The sequence below is a fragment of the Galeopterus variegatus genome, unplaced genomic scaffold (genome assembly GCF_000696425.1).
Source record: "Galeopterus variegatus unplaced genomic scaffold, G_variegatus-3.0.2 Scaffold1113, whole genome shotgun sequence".
NCBI classification, from domain to species: Eukaryota; Metazoa; Chordata; class Mammalia; order Dermoptera; family Cynocephalidae; genus Galeopterus; species Galeopterus variegatus.
Genome location: NW_007727224.1, coordinates 27,790 through 49,579, shown reverse-complemented (window position 1 = coordinate 49,579; position 21,790 = coordinate 27,790). Strand labels below are relative to the sequence as shown.

At 52.7% G+C, this 21,790-nt stretch overlaps 4 protein-coding genes across 5 annotated transcripts in view; 2 read left to right on the top strand and 2 right to left on the bottom strand.

Annotated features, from left to right (window-relative positions):
* Nucleotides 1-4,435, top strand: part of TESK2 (testis-specific kinase 2) — a 92,076-nt gene extending 87,641 nt beyond the window's left edge. The window contains 7 exon segments of the mRNA XM_008574866.1: nt 671-753; nt 981-1,065; nt 1,315-1,398; nt 1,619-1,705; nt 2,426-2,543; nt 2,855-3,508; nt 3,511-4,435. Of these exon segments, the coding sequence (XP_008573088.1) occupies nt 671-753; nt 981-1,065; nt 1,315-1,398; nt 1,619-1,705; nt 2,426-2,543; nt 2,855-3,508; nt 3,511-3,575 (1,176 nt within the window). The 3' untranslated portion in view covers nt 3,576-4,435.
* On the bottom strand, nt 4,431-8,038 carry TOE1 (target of EGR1, member 1 (nuclear)). Its single transcript, XM_008574867.1, has 8 exons — nt 7,859-8,038; nt 6,972-7,114; nt 6,850-6,890; nt 6,610-6,706; nt 6,332-6,490; nt 5,799-6,058; nt 5,442-5,601; nt 4,431-5,360 (listed from the first exon to the last, which is right to left on the bottom strand). The coding sequence occupies exons 1-8, from the start codon at nt 7,908-7,910 to the stop codon at nt 4,743-4,745; spliced, it is 1,530 nt and encodes a 509-aa protein (XP_008573089.1). The 5' UTR covers nt 7,911-8,038; the 3' UTR covers nt 4,431-4,742.
* Nucleotides 8,039-11,293: 3,255 nt separating this feature from the next.
* MUTYH (mutY homolog) lies at nt 11,294-15,536 on the top strand. Of its 2 annotated transcripts, none has more exons than XM_008574865.1 (15): nt 11,294-11,408; nt 11,972-12,120; nt 12,208-12,247; nt 12,363-12,436; nt 12,557-12,598; nt 12,681-12,752; nt 12,841-12,954; nt 13,040-13,137; nt 13,220-13,364; nt 13,445-13,508; nt 13,703-13,894; nt 13,997-14,133; nt 14,218-14,370; nt 14,562-14,603; nt 15,344-15,536. In XM_008574865.1, the coding sequence occupies exons 1-15, from the start codon at nt 11,294-11,296 to the stop codon at nt 15,443-15,445; spliced, it is 1,539 nt and encodes a 512-aa protein (XP_008573087.1). In that variant the 3' UTR covers nt 15,446-15,536. The 2 variants fall into 2 exon arrangements, with proteins under 2 accessions (XP_008573087.1, XP_008573086.1); XM_008574864.1 differs by having other exon boundaries at nt 11,930-12,120.
* A 101-nt stretch (nt 15,537-15,637) lies between these two features.
* On the bottom strand, nt 15,638-17,444 carry HPDL (4-hydroxyphenylpyruvate dioxygenase-like). The gene has a single exon (XM_008574863.1). The coding sequence runs from the start codon at nt 17,442-17,444 to the stop codon at nt 16,329-16,331; it is 1,116 nt and encodes a 371-aa protein (XP_008573085.1). The 3' UTR covers nt 15,638-16,328.
* Between the last annotated feature and the right edge of the window lie 4,346 nt (nt 17,445-21,790).

Here is a 21,790-nt window from a genome sequence, read left to right as displayed (position 1 = left end):
CAATGCGCCACCGGGCTGGCCTTCCCATGAACTTTTTGAAGTACCCTCATTTATAAGCAAAGACTTGAAGGGCCTGTTCAGGCTTGGTAAGTCAAGCTTGTCTGACAAGTTTGGATGAGGATGTGTGCATAGGGACACTGGGAACAGGGAGGTGGGGGGTTGGGACAGGTAGATGGAACCAGATCACTTTTAATACCAGAGAGGAGGTTGGTTGTGATCCTGTGGTCAGTGAAAGTTGGTGTGTAGGCTTGGGCACTTGTCCTATGCTTATATTAACTTGGCAAGATCAGGCCAGGGCTTTTTGTCTCTGCATTCTGGAGGAGGAATGGAGGCCAGGGACCCGATAATCTGTCTTCTACCACTGGACTATAAGCTCCAAGAGGTCAAGGGCTTCTGTTTTGTTCATTGAGCTATCTCTGGCACTTAAAACCATGCCTAGCACTTAGAAAGCAAAGATAAATGATTGTTTACCACCAAAGATCCAGGACTAACTCATTTCACATGGCTATTTTAGAGCCCCCAGGTCTAACCACTGGGGTCAATCTAAGAGTATAGTTCATTAAGGAGCAGAAGCAAGATGCCCTGTGGCAGGAAGGGAGAGGTAGGTGGCAACTCTATGGCTAGCTGATACCCACTTCTGAGCTAACTTATCTTCTCTTTGTGAACCTAGAACTGCCTGATAAAGAGGGATGAGAACGGTTACTCTGCAGTGGTGGCTGACTTTGGTCTAGCTGAGAAGATCCCTGATGTCAGGTGGGCAGCTCTAATTGATGCTGGGGTCACAGAGGAGGGAGCTGAAGCTAAGGGAAAATTCCAGCCTCTTCCCCAGAGGCTAGGACTTGGTCACAGCTTAACCTCAGCTCCCTAAATTTGGTGTCTAGTCTGTACCCATCCTTGGGGGAGAGGAATTCCCAATGGTTAAAATATCCCATTGTGCCATCCAGTGGCAAGCTCATTTTCCTTATAATCTCACCAAACAGCATGGGGAGTGAGAAGCTAGCTGTGGTGGGCTCACCCTTCTGGATGGCACCTGAAGTTCTCCGAGATGAGCCCTATAATGAGAAGGTAAGTTTGGAGGACCTCAAGACCTGGTTCTCCTTAGAATCTACTCTTAGCAGAAAGTGTCCAGGACTGCCCTTTATGTTCAGGGTGAAGATCTATATCCTTGTTGCCAAGAGCAGGGCTGGTACCTGGCAGCTGCCCAGTGAATGACTTTTATGAAATATGGGTAATAGGATCCAGGTCTGGGCTGTTGGGCAGATACCCCATCCCTTATCCCATTGAGAGGGAAACCGAGGTCTGACTACCCACCAGGCGGACGTATTCTCTTATGGTATCATCCTCTGTGAGATCATCGCCCGCATCCAGGCTGATCCGGACTATCTTCCCCGTACAGAGGTAAGCTGTAATATGGGGATCTTTGTCACTGGGATGGGGCTGGTTTAAGACTATGAAACTATTTTGTCCTTGGGGTGGAGTAGCTGGAACTCAGTCTGTGGCTACTTCTCAGGGGCATCTCCCAGACTCTACTGAGCAGGCTATGATGGGTGGGTGGGGTGGTGGTGAATGATCTGTCTACCCATGTCCCCTGTACCCTCCCCACCATACCCATCCACAGAATTTTGGGCTGGACTATGACGCTTTTCAGCACATGGTGGGAGACTGCCCCCCAGACTTTCTGCAGCTCACCTTCAACTGCTGTAATGTGAGTGTCTTTCTCTCCCTGCTTTTGGTCAGGGGCTGGCTGAACTCTTCATCTGGTTAAGACTGTAGAGAAAGGCTGCTAATTAGCCTCATGAGGGGCCTCATTTTCACTGGATGAGTGACAGCAACCACACCTTTTCCTCCTCTTCTGGGCCTGGCCAGGCTCTCCACAGCAGTGGACCAAGGAAAAAAAAAGTTGCTCTGTATTATCCAGTCTTCAGCCTGCAGGGTAGACCCACCACCCTTTGCCTTAGGTATTGATGAGCTCTGGTCAGGTTTTATTGTTGGACTGAGGATCCAGCTGGTCCTGAGGCACATGAAAAAGGCTCTTGTTAGCCTTCATTTTATACAACTCTGCAGCTGGACCTATCTCTTCGGACCAAGGGGTAGCTGGGCTTCATTCAGTTACCTCCCAGAAACACATTCACAGCAGAACTCAAAGAAGAATAGAATAAACCAATGTGAACATAAACTTTTGGAGGGTTCTGTGCCAAACAAGGGGATAAGACACACACATAAGGGGACCAAGATACGGGAGGGTTATAAGCAATAGCATCTTCCCTGACTTTGGCCCTAGGAATCACCCTCATAGTCTGGGGTCTTCAGAAAAGAACTCTTACCTGCATATCTGAATTTTAAAAGATACCAAAAATAGACTCAAATGCCATCCTTAGGGTGGGAGATGGAGGGCAGGGCTAATGGCTGGTGTGGATGCCTACAGATGGATCCTAAACTGCGTCCATCCTTTGTGGAGATTGGGAAGACCCTGGAGGAAATTCTGAACCGCCTACAGGAAGAAGAGCAGGAGAGGGACAGGAAGCTGCAGCCCACAGCCAAGGGTAAGAGATTAGACCAGAAAGCCCAACTGACCCCAAGGGAGGAAACGGTGTGAGGCCTTCCCCTCTAGAGCTGTAATTGCAAGATCCCACATCCAGAAGCAAAGGGGATGGGAAGGAGATTATGGAAAAGTACTGGATTCTCTAACAGTGTGACTTGGCATATTCCTTCCCTTCTTTGAGTCTGTTTCTTCATTGATGAAATAAGACAAAAGTACCTACTTTGTTTTGAGTGAAAACACTTGGTGGTAAAGTGCTGCTTCTATTTGTTATGACTAGTGAGGGTAACCCAGCCTTAACTCACTGCTTTTCAGGACTCTTGGAGAAAGTGCCTGGGGTGAAGCGACTGAGCTCACTGGATGACAGGATCCCCCCCAAGTCACCACGCCCAAGACGTACCATTTGGCTGTCTCGAAGCCAGTCAGACATCTTCTCCCGTAAGCCCCCACGTACCGTAAATGTCTTGGATCCCTACTACCGGCCACAACGAGATGGTGCTGCCCGTACCCCCAAAGTCAACCCTTTCAATGCTCGTCAGGACCTCAAGGGTGGCAAGATCAAGTTCTTTGACCTGCCCAGCAAGTCTGTCATCTCCCTGGTATTTGACCTGGATGCACCAGGGCCTGGAACTATACCCCTGGCTGATTGGCAGGAGCCCCTGGCCCCACCTGCTCGCCGGTGGCGTTCCTTGCCTGGTTCACCCGAGTTCTTGCATCAAGAGGCCTGTCCATTTGTGGGCCGGGAAGAATCGCTGTCTGATGGGCCCCCACCACGTCTCAGTAGTCTCAAGTACAGAGTAAGAGAGATCCCACCATTCAGGGCATCTGTCCTACCAGCTGCACCAGCCCATGAGGCCATGGACTGCTCCAGTCCCCAGGAAGAGAACGGTTTTGGGCACAGGCCCCAGGGGACCAGTCCATGCCCTGCAGGTGCCTCTGAGGAGATGGAGGTAGAAGAAAGGCCAAGAGGCTTGCTCCAGTCCCCTTCTCCCTCTCAGGCATAGGCCTGTAAACCCAGGGAGAGGAGGATGGGTGAGGGGGCTTAGTCCCTGCCTCACCTTGGGGATGGACCTTCAGCTGACACCACAGGCACCCCGATGCACAGCCTTCACTCTTCCCTAAGCCCACAGAGCAGGCAGGGTAGGCCAGGCCAAGCCAGGCTCAACTTTTGGGCTCCTGATACCCAATGGCTGTGTATGAGAAGGGAGGCAGAAGTGAAAGGCCCTCCTAGTTAGGGCCAACAGCTCATACCAAGCCCCCAAAATCCAGCAAGGAGCTCTGGCTTCCACCTGACCCCACATGTGCTTCCCCATACAGGACCAGAGGACTTCCAGATCTCAGATAAGCTGGCAGGCAGCTATTACCCCATTCTTCTCCCATCCCAGGTCTGTCTCTTGCCCTTTGTTGGGGCATATAAGCTAACTGGATGGAACCTGCAGCTGACCAGGAGGCCATAAAGGGCATGACTATTTCTCAGACCTGAAGACTGGGGTGCCTCTTGCCAGTATGTCTAAGACACTTGAATAATTGCTGTTTGCACTTCCTGCATGGTCAGACCACGTCACTACATTTCTATGCAAGGGGAGGGCAAGGCAGCATGGTGGTCATGGCTTTTAGCTAACCTATTCAAAGACCTTTTTCCAGTTGATTAATCTATTTTCATATTTATAAAGGAGTCTTAATGTTCTGCCCCATAAGACTTTCAACCCTGTGGTTGGGAGTGGGGCTGGTTTTGTAGGCCCCAGGGCCTGCTCTGTGTATTTGTCAATGTGTGATACACCCAATTGGTTAAATCGTTTTTACATGGACTGATTTTCTTTGCTTCCTGCTGGAGCTTTGGGAAGTCTGTCCTTACAGAGCCACAATAAGAAATAACCAAAGATGAAATTGGTCAAATATTTTCATAACTTGTTTCTGTTGATTTTTTTGTAAAACTTTCCCAAGACACTCAAATCTAAAAATAAAGTCGGAGTTACAGGGGCTGGTCAGCCTTCTTACTTGTACCTTTGTACCCCAGCCTCAGGGGTAAAGGAAAAGGTCCAGGGGCAACGCAGTAGTTTCTCTGCCAGTAGTGCCTCTCTTCCCCAAAACATCCAAAACTCTGCAGCAGTTGAGAGTATGACATTTACAGCATAGAGGGACCCAAATATCTCTGTTCCCTCAGCTTGTCTTCCTGGACTTTGATTGCTAGGTAGAAGCTGGGTCAGCTACTGCCCCAAACCAGCTTCATCTTCTGGTTGTGGGCTTTGGAGGAACGAGAGAACTGGCTCTTGGCCACCGTGAGGGGTACAGCTTTGCCACTCAGATATACCTTGTTGTGACATTCAGGTAGCCAGGGTCCAGAGCTGCAGGGCTGGGGTCCCTGGCTCACTCCCACATAGGCCATCACATAACCTGTCATAAAGGCATCAAATCCAGCCCGGTGCAATCCATCCCCAGGCACTGGGTTAGAACTGGCTTGACTCCCTGGCACTTCCGAGATAGCCACGTCAGCTGTTTCAGACCTTGTTGCCTGAAGCCCCATCTCCAAGTGAGCAAGAACTTCCTCAGAGTGAGATTGGTTCCTAGTTTCATCCACAGCCACCTTCTGCTCAATTTCCTCAGCCTTGAGGCTATCCCCACAGACCTGCTTCGTGGGAGGACCACCCTCAGTTTCCCCAGAGGTCTGTGTCCCAGCCAGGCTCAACAAAGCCCTCCTCCGTTTTTCCTTACGTCGTCGCCGTCGCCGCTTGTCCTCCATCACAGCCTCATCTGTATCGATGATAAGATCGATGTCGTGGGACCGAGGACACTGTGGTCCCTGGGGGCACCAGCCATAGGCCTGGAGATAGGAAAGAAGCTTAGAAAGGGGTTCCAGGCACCAGAGCCTCCCCTGCCCCAGGAAATGGGTGGGTGCTCTCACCGAGAAGTTGTCACAGACACTGGTGGGATGAGAACGGTGGGTTGCAGGGGGCATGCAGCAGCGGTAGTCAATATGGGCCTTCATACTAGAAGGATAGCTGCAGAACTCCAGGGTAAGGTGTCGGCTGCCAGCTGCCCGCTGCTTTTCATTCTCTCGCTCACTGCAACAGCATAAGAGGATATTGGTCCACTAGCATATAAACTCTGTAAGAGCAGGGGGGTTTGTCTGTTTTGTTCACTGCTGAATCCTTAGCACCTAAAACAGTGCCTGGCACATGGTGGGCACTCAATAAATATCTTAAGTGAATGAAATAGGCTGGTTCCAGGCTCTACCCCTTTCCCTCCACCATTCCCTCACCATTTCCGGAAGGCGTATTCTAAGTAGGAGGCCACGAAGCGGGCATGAAACTCAGCAGCATATTTGGTGTCATAAATGCCTGCTGGGAACATCTCACACAGGTCAGCAGTGAAGGTTCCCAGGCTCTCAGGCAGGTGTGCATAGAAGTTCTGGTACACGAACACCAAATCTATAAGGCCATTGTGTAGCACCAGGGGCCGGCGGGCCCGGATTAGTTCCAGGAACAGTGTCCGCACTGACTGGCTCTGGCTCTCATCACCCTAGGTGGAAGTAAAAGGGTCATTAGGTAGGACAGAGTTCCCCAGGGAGCCTCTTCTGCAAGACATTTATCCCAGGCTCCCTTACCTGGAAAACTCTCCCTCTCTACCTAACCCAGTGCTACCCACCCTTGTATCAATCTTGTTTCCCTAGCCCTGTCACCAGTGATTGCCATACTCCCTAAGAAGCAGATTCACCCCAGGCATCCAGCCTAGGGTAGGAATTAATGAAGTTACAGAAGGGGCAGACTCAGGCTGGGGAAGCTGGAGGCCTACCTTGTCATTGCCCTTATGGTAGGGAATGCCCTGGGCATACTGCCTGTTGAAGTCGAAGCCATGCTGTACCAGGAACTGCACAGATTTTGGTTCTATGACATACTCCTCCATGCACAGCAAGGTGAGATTGAACACTTGGGCTAGGTAGTAGTATTCACCCTGGAAGGGAAAGAGGGTCTGCTACACCAAGATTTGGGAGAAAAATCTGATATTTCCCAGGATCTCAACCCTCCTCCCTCCAGCCACAGATGTGAGACGGGGTGAAATCAGCCCAATACCTTGTCTGGCTGCTGCTTGAAGCAGGCAAGGCCCAGGGAGAGGATAGAGCGGGTCCTGGCAGCATGACACACGGCCTTGTAACGTTCCTCGATGCACCTTGGAGTTAGGTTTGGGGGTGGCTGTGGCTGGGAGTTAGCCTCACGAAGGACCCAAACCACCCAGGACTTTGACCCCCACCCCAGGGTGGAGGTCTGCCCATCCTGCCAGGGCTGGGACTAGAGAACAGGGCTTATACTTACTGATTCAGCAAACTCTTCCTGTCCCCAAGCCCACTCAGTTCCTACAGGTGGGTAAAGGGAGGGTTGTGATAGGCCCCCAGCATCAGCCTCCTCACCTGCCCTCCCTGTTTCCCAACCCTCACCGTGTCCACAGCTACGAAGCTAGATGTTTTTATGGCCAGCAGGAGGGATGGCCACATCTCCTTGAAGTTGTCGCTTTGCACATCCACCACAGGAACCTGGACTACTAGCTCTTCCCCAGATTTTGTGCTTTTGCTGATACCACCTGGAGGTTAGGAGGGTGATGGATGTTCATGCTCAGACAAGGGCAAAGGGAAACAGACACCAAGCTAGGCCAATGGGGGGATGAGGGTGGGGATGTTTCCATTGATAGCTTTTCCCTCAAGCCTTTGTATCCCACGTGCTGTACCCACAGGCCTTGGAGTAGACAGTGCCCTGAATTTGGGGAGAGGAAGCCTGGGTATTCCAGTGGCTTATCTGAGACTTTGGGAAAATTACTTCCCCCTCAGCGTCACGATCTGTAGAAATGGAAGGTCGGACTAGATGGCTTTTGTGGTTCCTTTTTCCCACGCCGTGCAGGAAATATTTCGCAGGGCTGGAAGATTTCAGCCCCCTCAATACCGGACAAGGCTCCATACTACTGTGCTCACGGTGCTCCAGCAGCCAAAAGCGACAGTTCCCAGTATGCCCTATACCAGACTTCCCAACACGTCCTACTTCCTTTGGACCACAATGCCCAACCTGCTCCGCGTTGTTGGTCACTACTTCTAACAGTTACGAGCCTCAGACTACATCTCCCGAAATGCCCCGACACGCCTTAACTATGCTCTCAACACTACAGGCTTTCCGCAGCCAGAGCCGCGGTGCACACCGGGACTTGTAGTCCCCTGTCGGCTGGTTCTGGCGGAAGGAGCTAGTCCTCTGACACTTGAAATCTGTCTCTACGACTATGCGCCCGAGGCCTTCCCCTTCCCCGGAGTGCGTAGGCGGCTCCTGGGAAGACTCTCACCGTCGGAGGCCGCTGGAGCTGAAGCTGCGCCATCGTCACTGTCGGCGGCCATGACGCCGCGCGTCCCTTGCCTGAGTCGTCTGTGGGTACGCGGGCCTTCCGCTTCGTCTCCTGGCGCGACTCGGCCAGTTGGGGATGGGGCGGGGTCTCGCTCTCCGGGGTAGGGGATGGGTCGGACTTCCGTTCCGAACTCCAGTTCAGAACTCCCGTTCGGACCGCTCGGGTCTGAGGCGGGGGAGTCGGCCGGGCGCGCGCTGAGAGCCTATTGGCTGGGGCGGCTGACTCGCCGCCCGGATTGGCCGGAGCCACGCCCCCTGACCGGGGAGCCGCGCGCGGGAGACGGCGCGGGAGGTAATGTCTTCTTCCCGCACACCACGGCGGGAGCGTGGTGCTTCGGCGTTACGCCGTCTTCATCAACACTGCCCGTGTGGTGGGATGGGGTTGAGGGGGTGCGGAGCGGGTAGGCTTCCCGGAGGAGGTGGTGCCGCCACAGCTGAGCCTAAAGCATGCCTAGGAACTGTTAGGCAAGGACAGGCGTGTGGGAGAAAGGTGTTCTGGGCACGGACAAATTCCTAGAGAGGATGGAGAGCAGCTCAGTGCGCTCCAGGAAGTGAAGGAGGCGGGGAGCAGGGCAAAGAACAAGGCTGCAGAGCGGTAGAGCGACCGGTAGCACGGAAGCTTTCGAAGTCATCCAGGCGAGTGATAACGTGGATTTGAATTAAGTGTTCTGCAGTAGGATGGCGGGGAGGGGACAAAAGCAGTTAGGCGGTTTAATTGACCTAGGGGGTGATTGAACATGACTCCTGCTACCATGAGAGAGTTGTCCCTACCGGAGACCAGTCCCTCCCCAAGAGCTCCGGTTGCCGTCCCCTGGGCGAGCCAACCTTTTCTCTTTGGTTGGTTATTCGTTGTTTCTAGTTCATCTTCAGCCTTTCTCTCTCTGAGTCCTTTTCATCATTATTCAGAATTGATTGGATTTCTCCTTAAAAAGGGGAAAATCCTCCTCCTTTGGCTTTCCCCCTTTCCATGAATTTAACAAGTATTTATTGTGTACAATTTACCTGGCACTGACTGTGGGGACACAACAGTCAACAGAAGAGGACCAGTCCTGTCCTCCTGGAGTTTTTTTTCAGTAAAGTGGAGGAAGCAGACATTGACCAAAAGAATGATAAGTGAATGTGAAATTACAATTAATGTAAGAGCTACAATGGAGAAGACTCTGAGAGGGTAAGACAGGGAGACCTGCTTTGGACATTTAAGTCAAGACTTGAAAAATAATTAGATGCCAGATAAAGCATATAAGAACTGTCCAAGCCGGGGAAATGGATTGTGTGGGTCCTCAAAGTGGTCGGACACGTGGCTAGAGCATAGTGAGAGAGGGGATGAGGCAGGTGAAGCCCTTATCATTGGACCTACAAGGCTATATTAAGAAGATTGACTCCGTTTCTAATAGAAAGGGGTGTGACAGCCAAAGCCTTCCAGTGGCCTACAGGTACTTGGTGATCTTACCTTCTGCCCATCCCCTTTACTTTTCTGACTTCATCTCCTACCACTCACTCCCTCGTTCCATTCTAAACACACTGGCCTCCTATTGTACCTCGAACATACCAGGCACTCTTCTTAGTGTGCCTTTCTCACAGGTATCCATCCGCAAGGCTAACTCCTTCAACTGCTTTAAGTCATTGGTCAAATATCACTTTAATAAGGCCCACCTTGACTGCATTCTTTAAAACTGCTACATTCCACCCCCAACACTGGCGGTCTTTATCCCTTTCACTGGCTCTCTTTTTCTTCTTTATACTAATATTTATCACCTTCTAACATTCTGTATAATTTACTTATTATGTGTATTATTTATTTTTTGCCCACATTAGAATAAGCTCTTTGAGGGCAGTAACCTTTCATGTTTTCTTTACTGAAGTATTCCAAGTACCTAAAACTGCTTGGTACATAGTAGGCACTCCATAAATACTTATTCACCAATTTAATGGGAAGGCATTGAAGGTTTTAAGTAAGGGAGTGATATGATTGTGTCTTGAAAATATCGCATTGTTCTTTGGAGAATGGATTGTAGAATGAATTATGTAAGTGAGTGCTGAAGGAAGTTTGGCTAAGAAGGCGAGGAGAATGAGTCTTGGTTGGAGGGGATTGGAGGAGCAGGACTCTGAGGAGGAACGGGGGCCATTCACCCATGTAAAGGGGGAAAGAGGGAGGACAGTGCAAGTGGAGGTGAGTTTGTACAATTTTTTTCCTCTGAAGGAGGAAGCGAGTTCTTTTGGTGAAAATAAGTTGGTGAAGTCAGAGGTTTGGTGGTGAAACAGAGGCTTAGCAGGGACTGCATTATAGCAGAATATGAGAGTGCAGGCTCTGGATTTGAAAGAAAAATTTGCTTAATCTCTACGAGCCTCAGTTTCCTCATAAGAAAAGTGGAATTAATACTAGTACCTACCTCATGAATCATCAGGAGATTGATTGAGATCCAGTAAAGCACTTCATGGGTCTGGCATACCATTAGCACTCACTAAGTGTTAGCTACTTTTAGGTGTTAGAGAAAAGGCAGTCAGAACAACAGTCAAGGAGCAGTGGAGATCAAGCAGATGCATTTTCTCATTTCTTTTTTTTTTTTTTTTTTTTTTTTTTTTTTTTTTTTTTACTGACTGGTAACAGGATCGCAACCCTCGGTGTTGCGCCTGTACCGGGGACCGGCAATGGGATCGCAATCCTCGGTTTTGCGCCCGCACCGCGCTCAGCCAGTGAGCGGGAACCGGTCTCCACATGGGATCCGAACCCTCGGCGGGAGCGCTGTCGCGCTCCCAAGCGGCGCACTCTCCAGCGCGCCACCGGGCCGGCCTGCATTTTCTCATTTCTAAAGGTCAGCCAGCTATGATTTACTAGATCAGGAAAAGATTAGGAATAAAAATAGCCCCATCTCTGTTTTCCCAATGATTTGCCATCTGCTGTCAGGCAAGTCTTTCCCCCTCTCTGATCCTTGGGGGTTTTGGACTAGATGATTACTAACGGCAGTTTTAGCATAACTGCTACATCTCTAAGCAGAGAAACCTCCTAACCACCCCCATGCTCCCAGACACACCTAAAGAACCTCTATCCACACACACAATCACAGTAAGCATCAGGGATACACAAATGCTCCCAAACAGGAGGCTTTGGTCCTTGACCCATCCCAGCTCTGGTTTCTTATTCTTTGTATGTCTCCAGGGCTATACTCATGCTGGTCCCCCTGAGGCCACTTGCTCAGCTGTGCTGGTCATACCCCACTGCCAGAGCCAGCCAAGAGCAGCCCCATGAGCATCTTGAGAGATCCGAGGAAAGCTAGACACTATATGAATGGAGGGAGGAAGGTGGCCATGACCCCCGCAGGGCCCCAAAACTCAGCCTTGTGACTGACTACAGTAGGTCTGTCTGTTCCAGGCCATCATGAGGAAGCCACGAGCAGCTGTGGGAAGTGGTCGCAGGAAGCAGGCAGCCAGACAGGAGGGAAGGAAGAAACGTGCCCTCAGCAGCAGCCAGGCCAAGCCTTCTGCCCCTGATGGTGAGGAGCTCAGTCCCAGCCAAAGGCTCCGAGGGGTGATTTCACTGGCCATGAAGGGATAGAGTCAGTCTGGGAAGGGAGCGTGATATGTGTCAGGCATTAAGAAACTAATTACGAGTCTAATTCTGGCTTTGTTGCTGTGCAACTTTGAGATAAATGCCCTGAGTGGCTGCTTTCTTCCAGTAAAATAGAGCAGTAGTCTGTGTGTTTCTTCCCTCATGTGGCTTTCATGGGATCAGATGACTTTATGAGCCTGAAAGTGTCTTGTGAATAGGAAAGCCCTGCATAGGTATACATTATGCCCAACTGAAACTGTTGGTTTTCATTATGGCCCAGAGAGAAAGCAGCCAGCAATACCACCCTGAGGAAATTAAGGCCAGAAATTTGTCCAAGGCTGCACACAGCTATAGAGCTCTGGTCTGACTCCAGCTCCAAAGCTTATGTAAGAGGTTGGGGTGGGGGAAGCCCTAAGTAGGAGCACACTGCCACAGGCTTCTGTGTCCCGGGTCCTTGGTGCACAGCCTGTGCAGGGACAATCGTTTGGTGTCCTGGGGCCCCAGCAGGCCTGGCCAGGCAGCAGGAAGAGGTGGTATTGCAGGCCTCCTTCTCTCCGTACCATCTATTCAGAAGCACAGCTGAAGTCACAGCCTTCCGGGGGAGCTTGCTAAGCTGGTACGACCGAGAGAAGCGAGACCTACCCTGGAGAAGACAGGTAGGTAAGGGAGGGACAGGGATGGCGGGGTGGGAAACTCACCCAGCCCGCTGCACACTCACTCCCCATTTGGGGTTACATTGACAGGCGGAGGATGAGGTGGACCTGGACAGGCGGGCGTATGCTGGTCAGTACATCTCCTGAGATCAAGGCTGCTTTGCCTGGAGGCCCTCGGGTCTGGGGCCTGTGGGCTAGGAACAGGGCTGGTCAGCAGTGCCCTCATGCCAACCCCTTCCCCCCAGTGTGGGTCTCAGAGGTCATGCTGCAGCAGACCCAGGTTGCGACGGTGCTCAACTACTATACCCGATGGATGCAGGTGACTCCAGGGGAAGAAGGGGAGGGTTGTGGGCCTGTACTTTGGGGTGGGTGTAGAGAAGGCTTCCTCCACCACCCTCACCCTTGACCTCATGTCTTTCTGCCTGCCTTGGGATTGTAGAAGTGGCCAACGCTGCAGGACCTGGCCAGTGCTTCCCTGGAGGTGAGAGCCACCCTAGGGTTAGAGGGAATGGGGACAACCAGGACTGACCAGTGATCTCTTTGACCTCTGACCCTACCCACAGGAGGTGAACCAGCTCTGGGCTGGCCTGGGCTACTATTCTCGAGGCCGGCGGCTACGGGAAGGAGCTCGGAAGGTAAGGTGGGGGCAGTGGGGAGGGGGAAGCCCAGGGGCCCCACGTGTCTCATCGTTCTCATCACATTGAGCCTTTCTGCCCCAATCAGGTGGTAGAGGAACTAGGGGGCCACATGCCACGTACTGCAGAGACCCTGCAGCGGCTTCTGCCTGGTGTGGGGCGGTACACAGCCGGGGCCATTGCTTCTATTGCCTTTGGCCAGGTGAGCCCGTAGTCCACCCCCACTATGAGTGTGCCCACTCTCCTTCCTCCCAGCCCAGGCTGACTCTTGGGCTCCTCTGTGTCAGGCAACCGGTGTGGTGGATGGGAACGTAGTACGGGTGCTGTGCCGTGTCCGAGCCATTGGTGCTGATCCCAGCAGCACTCTTGTCTCCCAGCAGCTCTGGTAGGATATTGTGGTAACCGGAGAGGTTGTTAGGGGTTTCTCCAAAGGGCCTTTGGCTCAGAGTGATGTTCCCTTCTTGTAGGAGCCTAGCCCAGCAGCTGGTGGACCCAGCCCGGCCAGGGGACTTCAACCAAGCAGCCATGGAGTTGGGGGCCATAGTGTGCACCCCACAGCGCCCACTCTGTAGCCAGTGCCCTGTGCAGAGCCTGTGCCGGGCATGCCAGAGGGTGAGCCTAGTGGGGAAGGGGCCGTCAGGGGTCTTAGGGAGCAACTCCTGCCCCGTGACATCCTGCCCTATACCTCTCAGGTGGAGCAGGAGCAGCTCTCAGCCTCACGGAGCCTGCCAGGCAGTCCTGACGTGGAGGAGTGTGGTAAGCACCAGCCCTAGCCCTCGCCCAGCCCTTCCTGGCCCTTCCCGGCCCTGTCAGGGAGCTGCATGTAGAACCCTCATTCCAATTCCTGCTGTAACCTGTAAGATTCTGCAGAGCTGGGCCAAGGCCTGCTGTCTGGGCTTGGTACCTAAGCCCTCCTGGCCTGAGTGGGGCTTGGGGATCTCTGTTCCCAGTTCCCAACACTGGACAGTGCCAGCTGTGCCCACCTCCCATAGAGCCCTGGGACCAGACCCTAGGAGTGGCCAACTTTCCCCGAAAGGCCAGCCGCAGGCCCCCCAGGGAGGAGTGCTCTGCTACCTGTGTTCTGGAGCGGTGCAGGGCCCTTGGGGGTGCCCAAATTCTGCTGGTGCAGAGGCCCAACTCAGGTATCTGGGTACAGAGAGTGGAGGGCAGTGGCATGAGCAGCCAGGGAGGATGGAGGGGGCAGCAGTAAGGCCTGACCCACACCTGGCTGCCCTCCCTCTCAGGTCTGCTGGCAGGACTGTGGGAGTTCCCAGCTGTGACCTCACAGTCCTCAGAGCAGCATCAGCGTGAGGCCCTGCTGCAGGAGCTGCAGAGTTGGGCCGGGCCCCCCCCGGCCACCCACCTCCGACACCTGGGGAAGGTGAGTGAGCAGTGGAGGGGCCAGGAATGATGGCTTTTGTGGCCATATCCACAGGCCTGCTTTAGCCCCTTTGCCCCCCCATAGGTGGTCCACACCTTCTCTCACATCAAGCTGACGTATCAAGTATATGGTCTGGCCCTGGAAGGGCAGGCCCCTGTGACCACCACACCACCTGGCGCTCGCTGGCTGACACGGGAGGAATTTCATACCGCAGCCGTCTCCACCGCCATGAAAAAGGCACTACCTTTGTTGTGTTTGTTGTACTTTTTCGTTTCCTCCATGTTCTACATGAACCTATTACTGTGTAAACAGAAAAAAGGCATATTTTAAACAAAAGAGCCGAGGCATGAAGTCAAGGGCGGGACACAGGGTTTGACTCTTTGGGAGAAAGTGCCAGCCCTGTCCTCTCTCTGTCTCTTCTTGGCCAGGTGTTCCGCATGTATGAGGGCCAGCAGCCAGGGACCTGCAAGGTGAGTCTCTTGGTCTTCCCCCAGCCATCCCTTCCCGGGCTTGAACCCATGGGTTTGCAGTCAGTTAACCGACACAATCAGGTGAGCATTCTCTACTCCAGGCTTGACTGGAGGAAGAGGAATAGTTCTTGATCTGGGGAACTTACAGAGGGAAAGGGGACAAGAGCAAATTGATGAGGACAATGCAGAGTCATGGGTCTGTGAAATGTTTGTATTAGGTTTTGTAGATAGGCGGTGGGGAGCCATGAGTTCTATCTGGCAGGCAAGGATCAGGAAGGGCTGCTTGGAAGAAGAAGCTGGTAATCTGGGTCCTAGAAATGAGTTGTTTTCTCCGGGTTTGGGAGGGGAATCAGCAGTAAGGATGTTCTTCCCAGGCCCAAGAGTAGTGTGAGTGAAGGTGGGCACAGTGCAGTCTGCAGTGCTCAAGGAGCGGGCAGCAGCTGGTTTAGCTGGAGGGGTTGACAGCCTGTTCAGCTCAGTCAGGGCGTGAACACCAGGCCACTGAAGCATTTTAGGTGGAGGAAAGGAGTCAGATTGGCATTTTAGGAAGACTCCCTCAGCCTGCCTTTCGGAGAGTTCATAGAAGGGACAGATCTGGAGGCAGGTTGAAAGCTCTACGACATTCCAGGCTACAGCATGAGCTAGATCAGTAGTGCTGGGGAAGTCGGGAGGAGAGGGAGGAAAGAGAAGATTCCCTGCTGCCCCCTCCTCAGCACCTCACCCCTTTGTCTTCTGCACAGGGTTCCAAAAGGTCCCAGTTGTCCACTCCATCCAGCCGGAAAAAGCCAAGCCTGGGCCAGCAAGTCCTGGATAGTTTCTTACGGCCCCACGTCCCCACTTAGTCATTCATCCTCAACAGTGCAGCCCAGTGGTGCCTCTGGAAGCCCCCACCCCCTGAGAATCCTGTTGTTAAATAAAGTGCTTATATTTTTAGTCATGGAGAGCTTTCCACCTTCTCCCTAGCCCCTTCACTCCTCACCTCTGAGGGACTGAGAAAGTGGTGAAGTCCTGCTTGGTCCTGACTTCCACTGGCTGAGCTCCCACCCAGCCCTGGACAGATGGAGGAGGGGGGTGTTCTGTTCAGAGGGATCTGTCTTCCTCCAGCCCCCAAGAGAGGGTGAAGGCAGCTGCAGGGAGCACCTGCCAGTGGCTGACACCCAACACCCTCTGTCTAGATCTCAGGTCAGCTCTGATTGGAGCAGTGGCCTCACCCTAGAGTGGGTGGTTAGGCTCAGCCCTGGCCCAGCTCCTCCCCACCTGCAGTGGCTGCTCCCTGGGGGAGGGGACGCACAGGGGAGGATTTGTTCTGTCTTAAATTCCTGCCTCAAATGCTAAATCATTTATTTAGGGACACATTACATATATAGTGAAACATCAGAAAATCACAGAATTTGGGGTTGGTGGGAAGTGGGATCAGAGAAGGACACAAGGCTTCAAAAGTATTGTTTATGTTCTATTTCCTAATTGTGTAATTTTTTAAATTGTTCTTTATATCTTGCACATGTACTACATATAGACTGTATATAAAGTGTTTTACAGTTAAAAAAAAAACCTCTTCTTTGGAGTCCAGTGTGAGACTCAATTACTGACAGATACTGAGGAGGTGGAGGCCACATCTGGTCCCTGGGGGCAAAGCCTTTTACTAGCTGGGTCTCCTGGGGGTGTTCCTCAGTTCCAGCAGGCCCTGCACAGTACCCGGATGGCTGCACCCAGCTCTGGCCCTCCTCAGGCTTCCTGGCCCCTGGCAACTTGCTCCTGCACAGACTGCCACAGGGCCCTGACGTTGCCTTGGCCAAAACCTGTGGCCCCCTGCCTCTGAATCAGCTCCAGGAAGAAGGTATCCTCAGCAAAAAGGGACTTGGTGAAGACCTGAAGCAGAAACTTGCCTTTATTGCCATCCAGCAGGATTCCCTGTTGGGCCAGAAGGCTAGGCTTGTGCCCTGCATCTAGGATCTGCCTCTCTTTGCCTGGCTGCTGGTAGTATGCCTTAGGGGGAGTCAGCAGCTGGCCCCCAGCCATGGCCACCCCCTCAGTGGCCTCCACGATGTTCGGCGTATACAGCTCCACATGCTGCAGGCCGGGCCCCTGATGCCTGTCCAGGAACTGCTCCACCTGGTCCTGGCTGCTGGTGGCCCCCCGCAGGGACTCGGCCAGCACGAGGGTAGGGACAACGGTGCCCGGTGGGGTCTGCAGGGCGGTCAGCCGCAGACCTCCGTGTCCAGACCCTGTTGCCACCTCGAGGCCCACCTCCGGATCCTCACCTGGGCTCAGAGGCAAGTGGCAAAAGCCCAGGCAATCGTGGAACCAGCGCATCAGCGTAGGGGAGCTGCCGGGAGTGCAGACCAAGGTCAGGTGGTCCACGTGGCTGATCCAGCTGGGGCCGGGCGCGGAGGGCACGGGCCCAAAGCCCGGCAGGAAGGGCCCGCGGTAGCCGGCGCGCTCCAGCACCGTCAGGCTGAGATTGCCTGCAGGCGAGCTGACCACGGCGTAAGTGGCGGCGCCCTGCGCATCCCGCACGCTGACAGGGGGCACCGGCACGCGGCAGCCCCGCGAGGCCAGGGCCAGGGCGGCGGCACCCACGTCTGCCACATCGAAGCACAGGTTCGTGGCGCTGGGCACGGCATGACGTGTGTCCAGGCCGTACAGAGGCTCCCCGGGCCCCGAGCCTTCGTTCACCAAAAAGACCGCGTCGCCGCTGCGCAGGGCCAGCTGCCGCCAGCCTTCCGCCTCCCGCGCCGCCAAGGGCTGGAAGCCGAAGAGGCGCTGCAGGTCCCGGGCAAGGGGCTGTCCCGCGGGCACGTGGAAGGCGATGTGGCACAGACGGCTGGCGGGAGCGGCCATGGCGCGCCGGATGGCGACCCCTACCTGTCCCTCTCCTGGAGCCGTTCACTTGTCCTTCGGGACGCCGGGACTCTCGGTCCCAAGCTGGTCGTCGGAAGCCGGTCGGAAGTCGGTGGAGTCCAGTTCTGACCGCAGAGCGCCTTCCTCTCTCTTTTCCCAGAAGTCGCAGACCGACCCCTTGGGGGCTCCCGGCTTCTCCCTGCAGCCTCGGGACCACCAGGTCTGAGCTGCTAGCTGTGAGAACCACGCGGAGCGGGTGCTGGGGCGGAGCCCGTGACTCCGCCTTTGACACTCCACCCTGTCGCCCAGACCCGGTTGCGGAGGGTACAGCGCTGGCGCCGGGCTGCTTCTTCCCAGGGTCTCTTGGGCACTGAGCCTCCCTTCCCAGGCCCGGGAGATCACAATAGCTGCCTTCACTTGGTGCCAGGCGCTGGGCTCTCATCCCCTGGTCTCAGAGCAAAGGGACTCAGCCCGTGTTGGGGGTGGAGCCCGAATTCTCCTTCCACAAGAACGGAATTTCTTAGCAGTTTCACGTTTTTTCTCTACAATTCTGGAGTTTGCTTTTAAGTTTAATTTTTTTTAATTAAAAAAATATATATGTATTTATTTATTTAAATGTTTTAGGTTACAGATTTTTCACTCCCTCCACGAAATGGTCCAGAGGAATTTATTGTGGAAAGATTGGCCATCTGTATGTCTCCTACTCGGCTCTCCTTTCATCCGGGCAATCTCTCAGCCGAACCTGTCTCTTCAATTCCACTTCCCTCAACATTTTTGCCCCCTTCTCCCAAACAAGATTTGGAGAACAACTGGTGGCTCAGGACCTGAAAAGAACAGCGGTACTGAAGTCCTCCTTCCCTCTCCGCACCTCGTTAGGACTAGAACTCAGGCCCTCCCTGATCTTTGCAGCTTCCTCACTGGACATTGGGCCAGAGGAGCTTTGTGGGGGCGTTTCTGGCCCTGAACCCAGAACTGTGTGAGATCACTGGATTGAGGAACTCAGAAGTCTTCTGGGATTTCAGCTTGGTGGCCCATGAAGGGTTAGGGGAGGGCATCCAAGAAGGGCAAAAGGCATAAGCAAAAGCTCAGTGAAAATGTGAGCCAAACTCTGAGGAGCAATGGGGCATACTGTTGGGGAGGCATTTGGGATGGATACCATGGACCAAGGCATTGCAAAAGATTCCTTTGTCAGGTAGCCTGATCTGTTGGGTTCCATAAGCAAGAGGAAGAAGGATGTCATGGGGGACCGGGCTTAGGAAAAGAGGCCTGGCTGGGTGTTCGGGCCTGCAGGCAGGAGGGCAGTACCCAGAAGCTGGTCAGTGGTGGTGAGCGGCATCTGGTTCTGCTCTGCAGACCACTGAATGTGAGAACATGGGTTCCAAAAGCCAGTGGACCTGGGTTTGAAATTCACTTTCATCACTTACTAGCTGTATGACTTTGGGTAAGTTGCTTAACTTCTCTGAGCCTTAGTGTGCTCATCTGTAAAAATGGCAATAATAATAGTACCTACTTCACAGGGTTGTTGTGATTAAATGAGATAGAGTAAGTATTCAGTAAATAGTAGCTGTTGCTATTGTAGTTTTTATTTTATCCTATCTCATTATACACAATGCCAGTGGCACCTCCCAGAAGGTGTGTATGGCTTGCTGGAGGGATGGGGCAGGGACTGCACTGGCATGGGTCAAAGGCCAGGCAGCCTAGTGAATGAGCAGCTCAGTAATGACCCAGAGAAAGCCTTGGCTCACTCCAGGGGAGTCCTGGGTAACACTAATCCCTATCCTTCTTTCTTCATCCTCACTCTAAGACTCCTCCTCTATCCGCAGGCACAGTGGAAAGGGTGGGAACTACCATAAGGGAAAGGTGCCCTAGCTCCTGCCCAGCCCCCTTTTATCGCTCAATTATGATATGGCCTTGGGCAAAGGTCAGCTTTCCCTTCTGTCAAACTAGGAGTGTAATCCCGGTTTAGTTTCCTTCCTGGGATCCCTTATTGTGAATGGGATGATGTTGAACCCTGGTCTTGTGCTGGGGCTTTAAATGACTGCAGGGATGATGAGACACTAGACAGTGGGGAATCAGAGGCCCTCATCTCCCCTCCCCAGCAAGCGGAAAGTGTTCCCATTACTAGCTCCTAGACTCTGCTGAGATTTCTTAGGTTGCAGAGTATGTGCAGCTGTGGAGTGTTACTGAACCAAACTTAGGTCCACCCACCCCTGCACAGCTAAGCTAAACCACACTGACACTTCGTTGCAACAGGGAAATAGGCATTTAATTACAAGGCCAAGTAGCTGGAGCAAGGACAGCTAATGCTGAAACCCCCCCCCCCCAAAAGTTTACAAGCAAGGATTTTTTTTTTTCCTTTTTGTCTTTTTTACTGACCGGTAATGGGATCGCAACCCTCGGTGTTGCGCCCCGCACCGCGCTCAACCAGTGAGCGGGAACCGGTCTCCACATGGGATCCGAACCCTCGGCGGCGCGCTCCCAAGTGGCACCACAGGGCCGGCCCTACAAGCAAGGATTTTTAAAGGAAAAACTTGTGGGTTGGGGTTGGGGCTGGTTGAGTAGCCTGTGGATGTTTCTGATTGGTTGAATCTCAGAAGACAAAGGAAGAGTTCTGGGACCCTGTCTATCAATCTCTAGCTCCAATCAGTCTAGTGTCCTTTTAGTCCACATTTGGTCAGCATTTTCATCTGGTAGGAAAAGTTGGGTCTCATTCCCTGTAAAAACGTCTCAAGATGTCAAGATAGTTTCTTTGATCCTAAAAACCCATAAAACCCCCGTTATAAAACCCAGCTCCCAATTGCTAATTGGACAGTGCAGTTCCCAGATTTTATTTTTATTTATTTAGGCTTTGTTTTATTTTTATTTATTTTGGTGGCTGGCTGGGGATCTGAACCCTTGACCTTGGTGTTACAGTTCCCAGAATTTATTTATTTATTTATTTTTAAAAAGATGACTGGTAAGGGGATCTTAACCCTTGACTTGGTGTTGTCAGCACCATGCTCTCCCATGTGAGTGAACCGGCGATCCCTATATAGGGATCCGAACCCGTGGCCTTGGTGTTATTAGCACCACTCTCTCCCAAGTGAACCATGGGCCGGCCCTACAATTCCCAGAATTTAAATCACTTTAATTTGGGGGACCAAAGCCACAGCTCGCTTTCATCTAAATTTTTGAGGGCTTTAGTGAGAAGAAGGTGCCTGCTCAATTTCAGGAGTTGGAGCCTGGAAAGAAGCCTGTGAACCTGGGCCTGGCTGTGCAGGGCCAGGGCAGACAAAGCAACAAAAGCTGTGGGGTCATAAAGAGAGAGACTGCAGTAGCATCAGGAATACCAGGCATAGTAGGCCTACTCTTCTTGGGCCAGAACACTGGGAAGGCACTTGGAGGGCCCTGGTTTTGGTGGTGGATTCTTGGGGAAGGGACCTTGGGAATAGGGTTCTGTGAGGGCTGGGGCAGAAAGGTCTCTCTTGACCCTTCATAATAAGGCTCCAAGCAAGCAGCTCTAGAGCCTCCAGGCCTTTAGTCCAGCTATAGGTTTCTACTCAAGGGCCCTATGTACAGACAGAGGTAGCAGAAACAGGATCCCCAGTCCTTCACTTCCCACCAGCTCCTGAGGGAGAGGGTAAGGTTTCTGGAGGCGAAATGGGGGCTGTTTGAAAGAAAAGGGTGATTTTGGCTGGGGCAGGGTGCCCTGCAAGGGCACCGTGCTTGACCTTGGCCCAAGGCACAGACAAGGCTCTGAGGAGGCAGGCTGGGGTTAGATGTGGTCACGGATTTTGGTCTCCTTTGTGGCCAGATTCCACTTCCTGCAGTTCTGCTGGGCACCCAGACCATGAACAAAATGACCCCTTGTTAAAAATTATAGGAGGCCATTGTTTTGGACTAAGTTTGTACAGTAGGCTCCAACAGACCAGACCAAAACTCAAAGTGGAGTCACCCTAGCAAAAATTCCACATCACCAAACCTAGACTAAGTTATCTGACCTTCTGAGAAATCAAGAGAGAGAGAAATTAGGAGAGAAGATAACTGCCAACTTCCCAAACAGGCCACTTTTTTTTGGCAGCTGGCCAGTAAGGGGATCCAAACCCTTGACCTTGGTGTTATCAACACCATACTCTAACCTATTGAACTAACTGGCCGGCCCCCAATCAGGCCACTTTAAATCTTCAATAGGCATGAATCTGCTTTAATCCTTACACAAAAAGGATAGCCTGAAGTAACCTGATGTTAAATAATCAGTTATTTTTCTATTTTTCTGTCTCCCTGTCCCCACCTTACAAGGAAAGTAACTTTGAAAAGACCAGTCTGCTTTTTGTTCTTTGTTTCTGCTTTCTTCAGCCCTTTTTTTC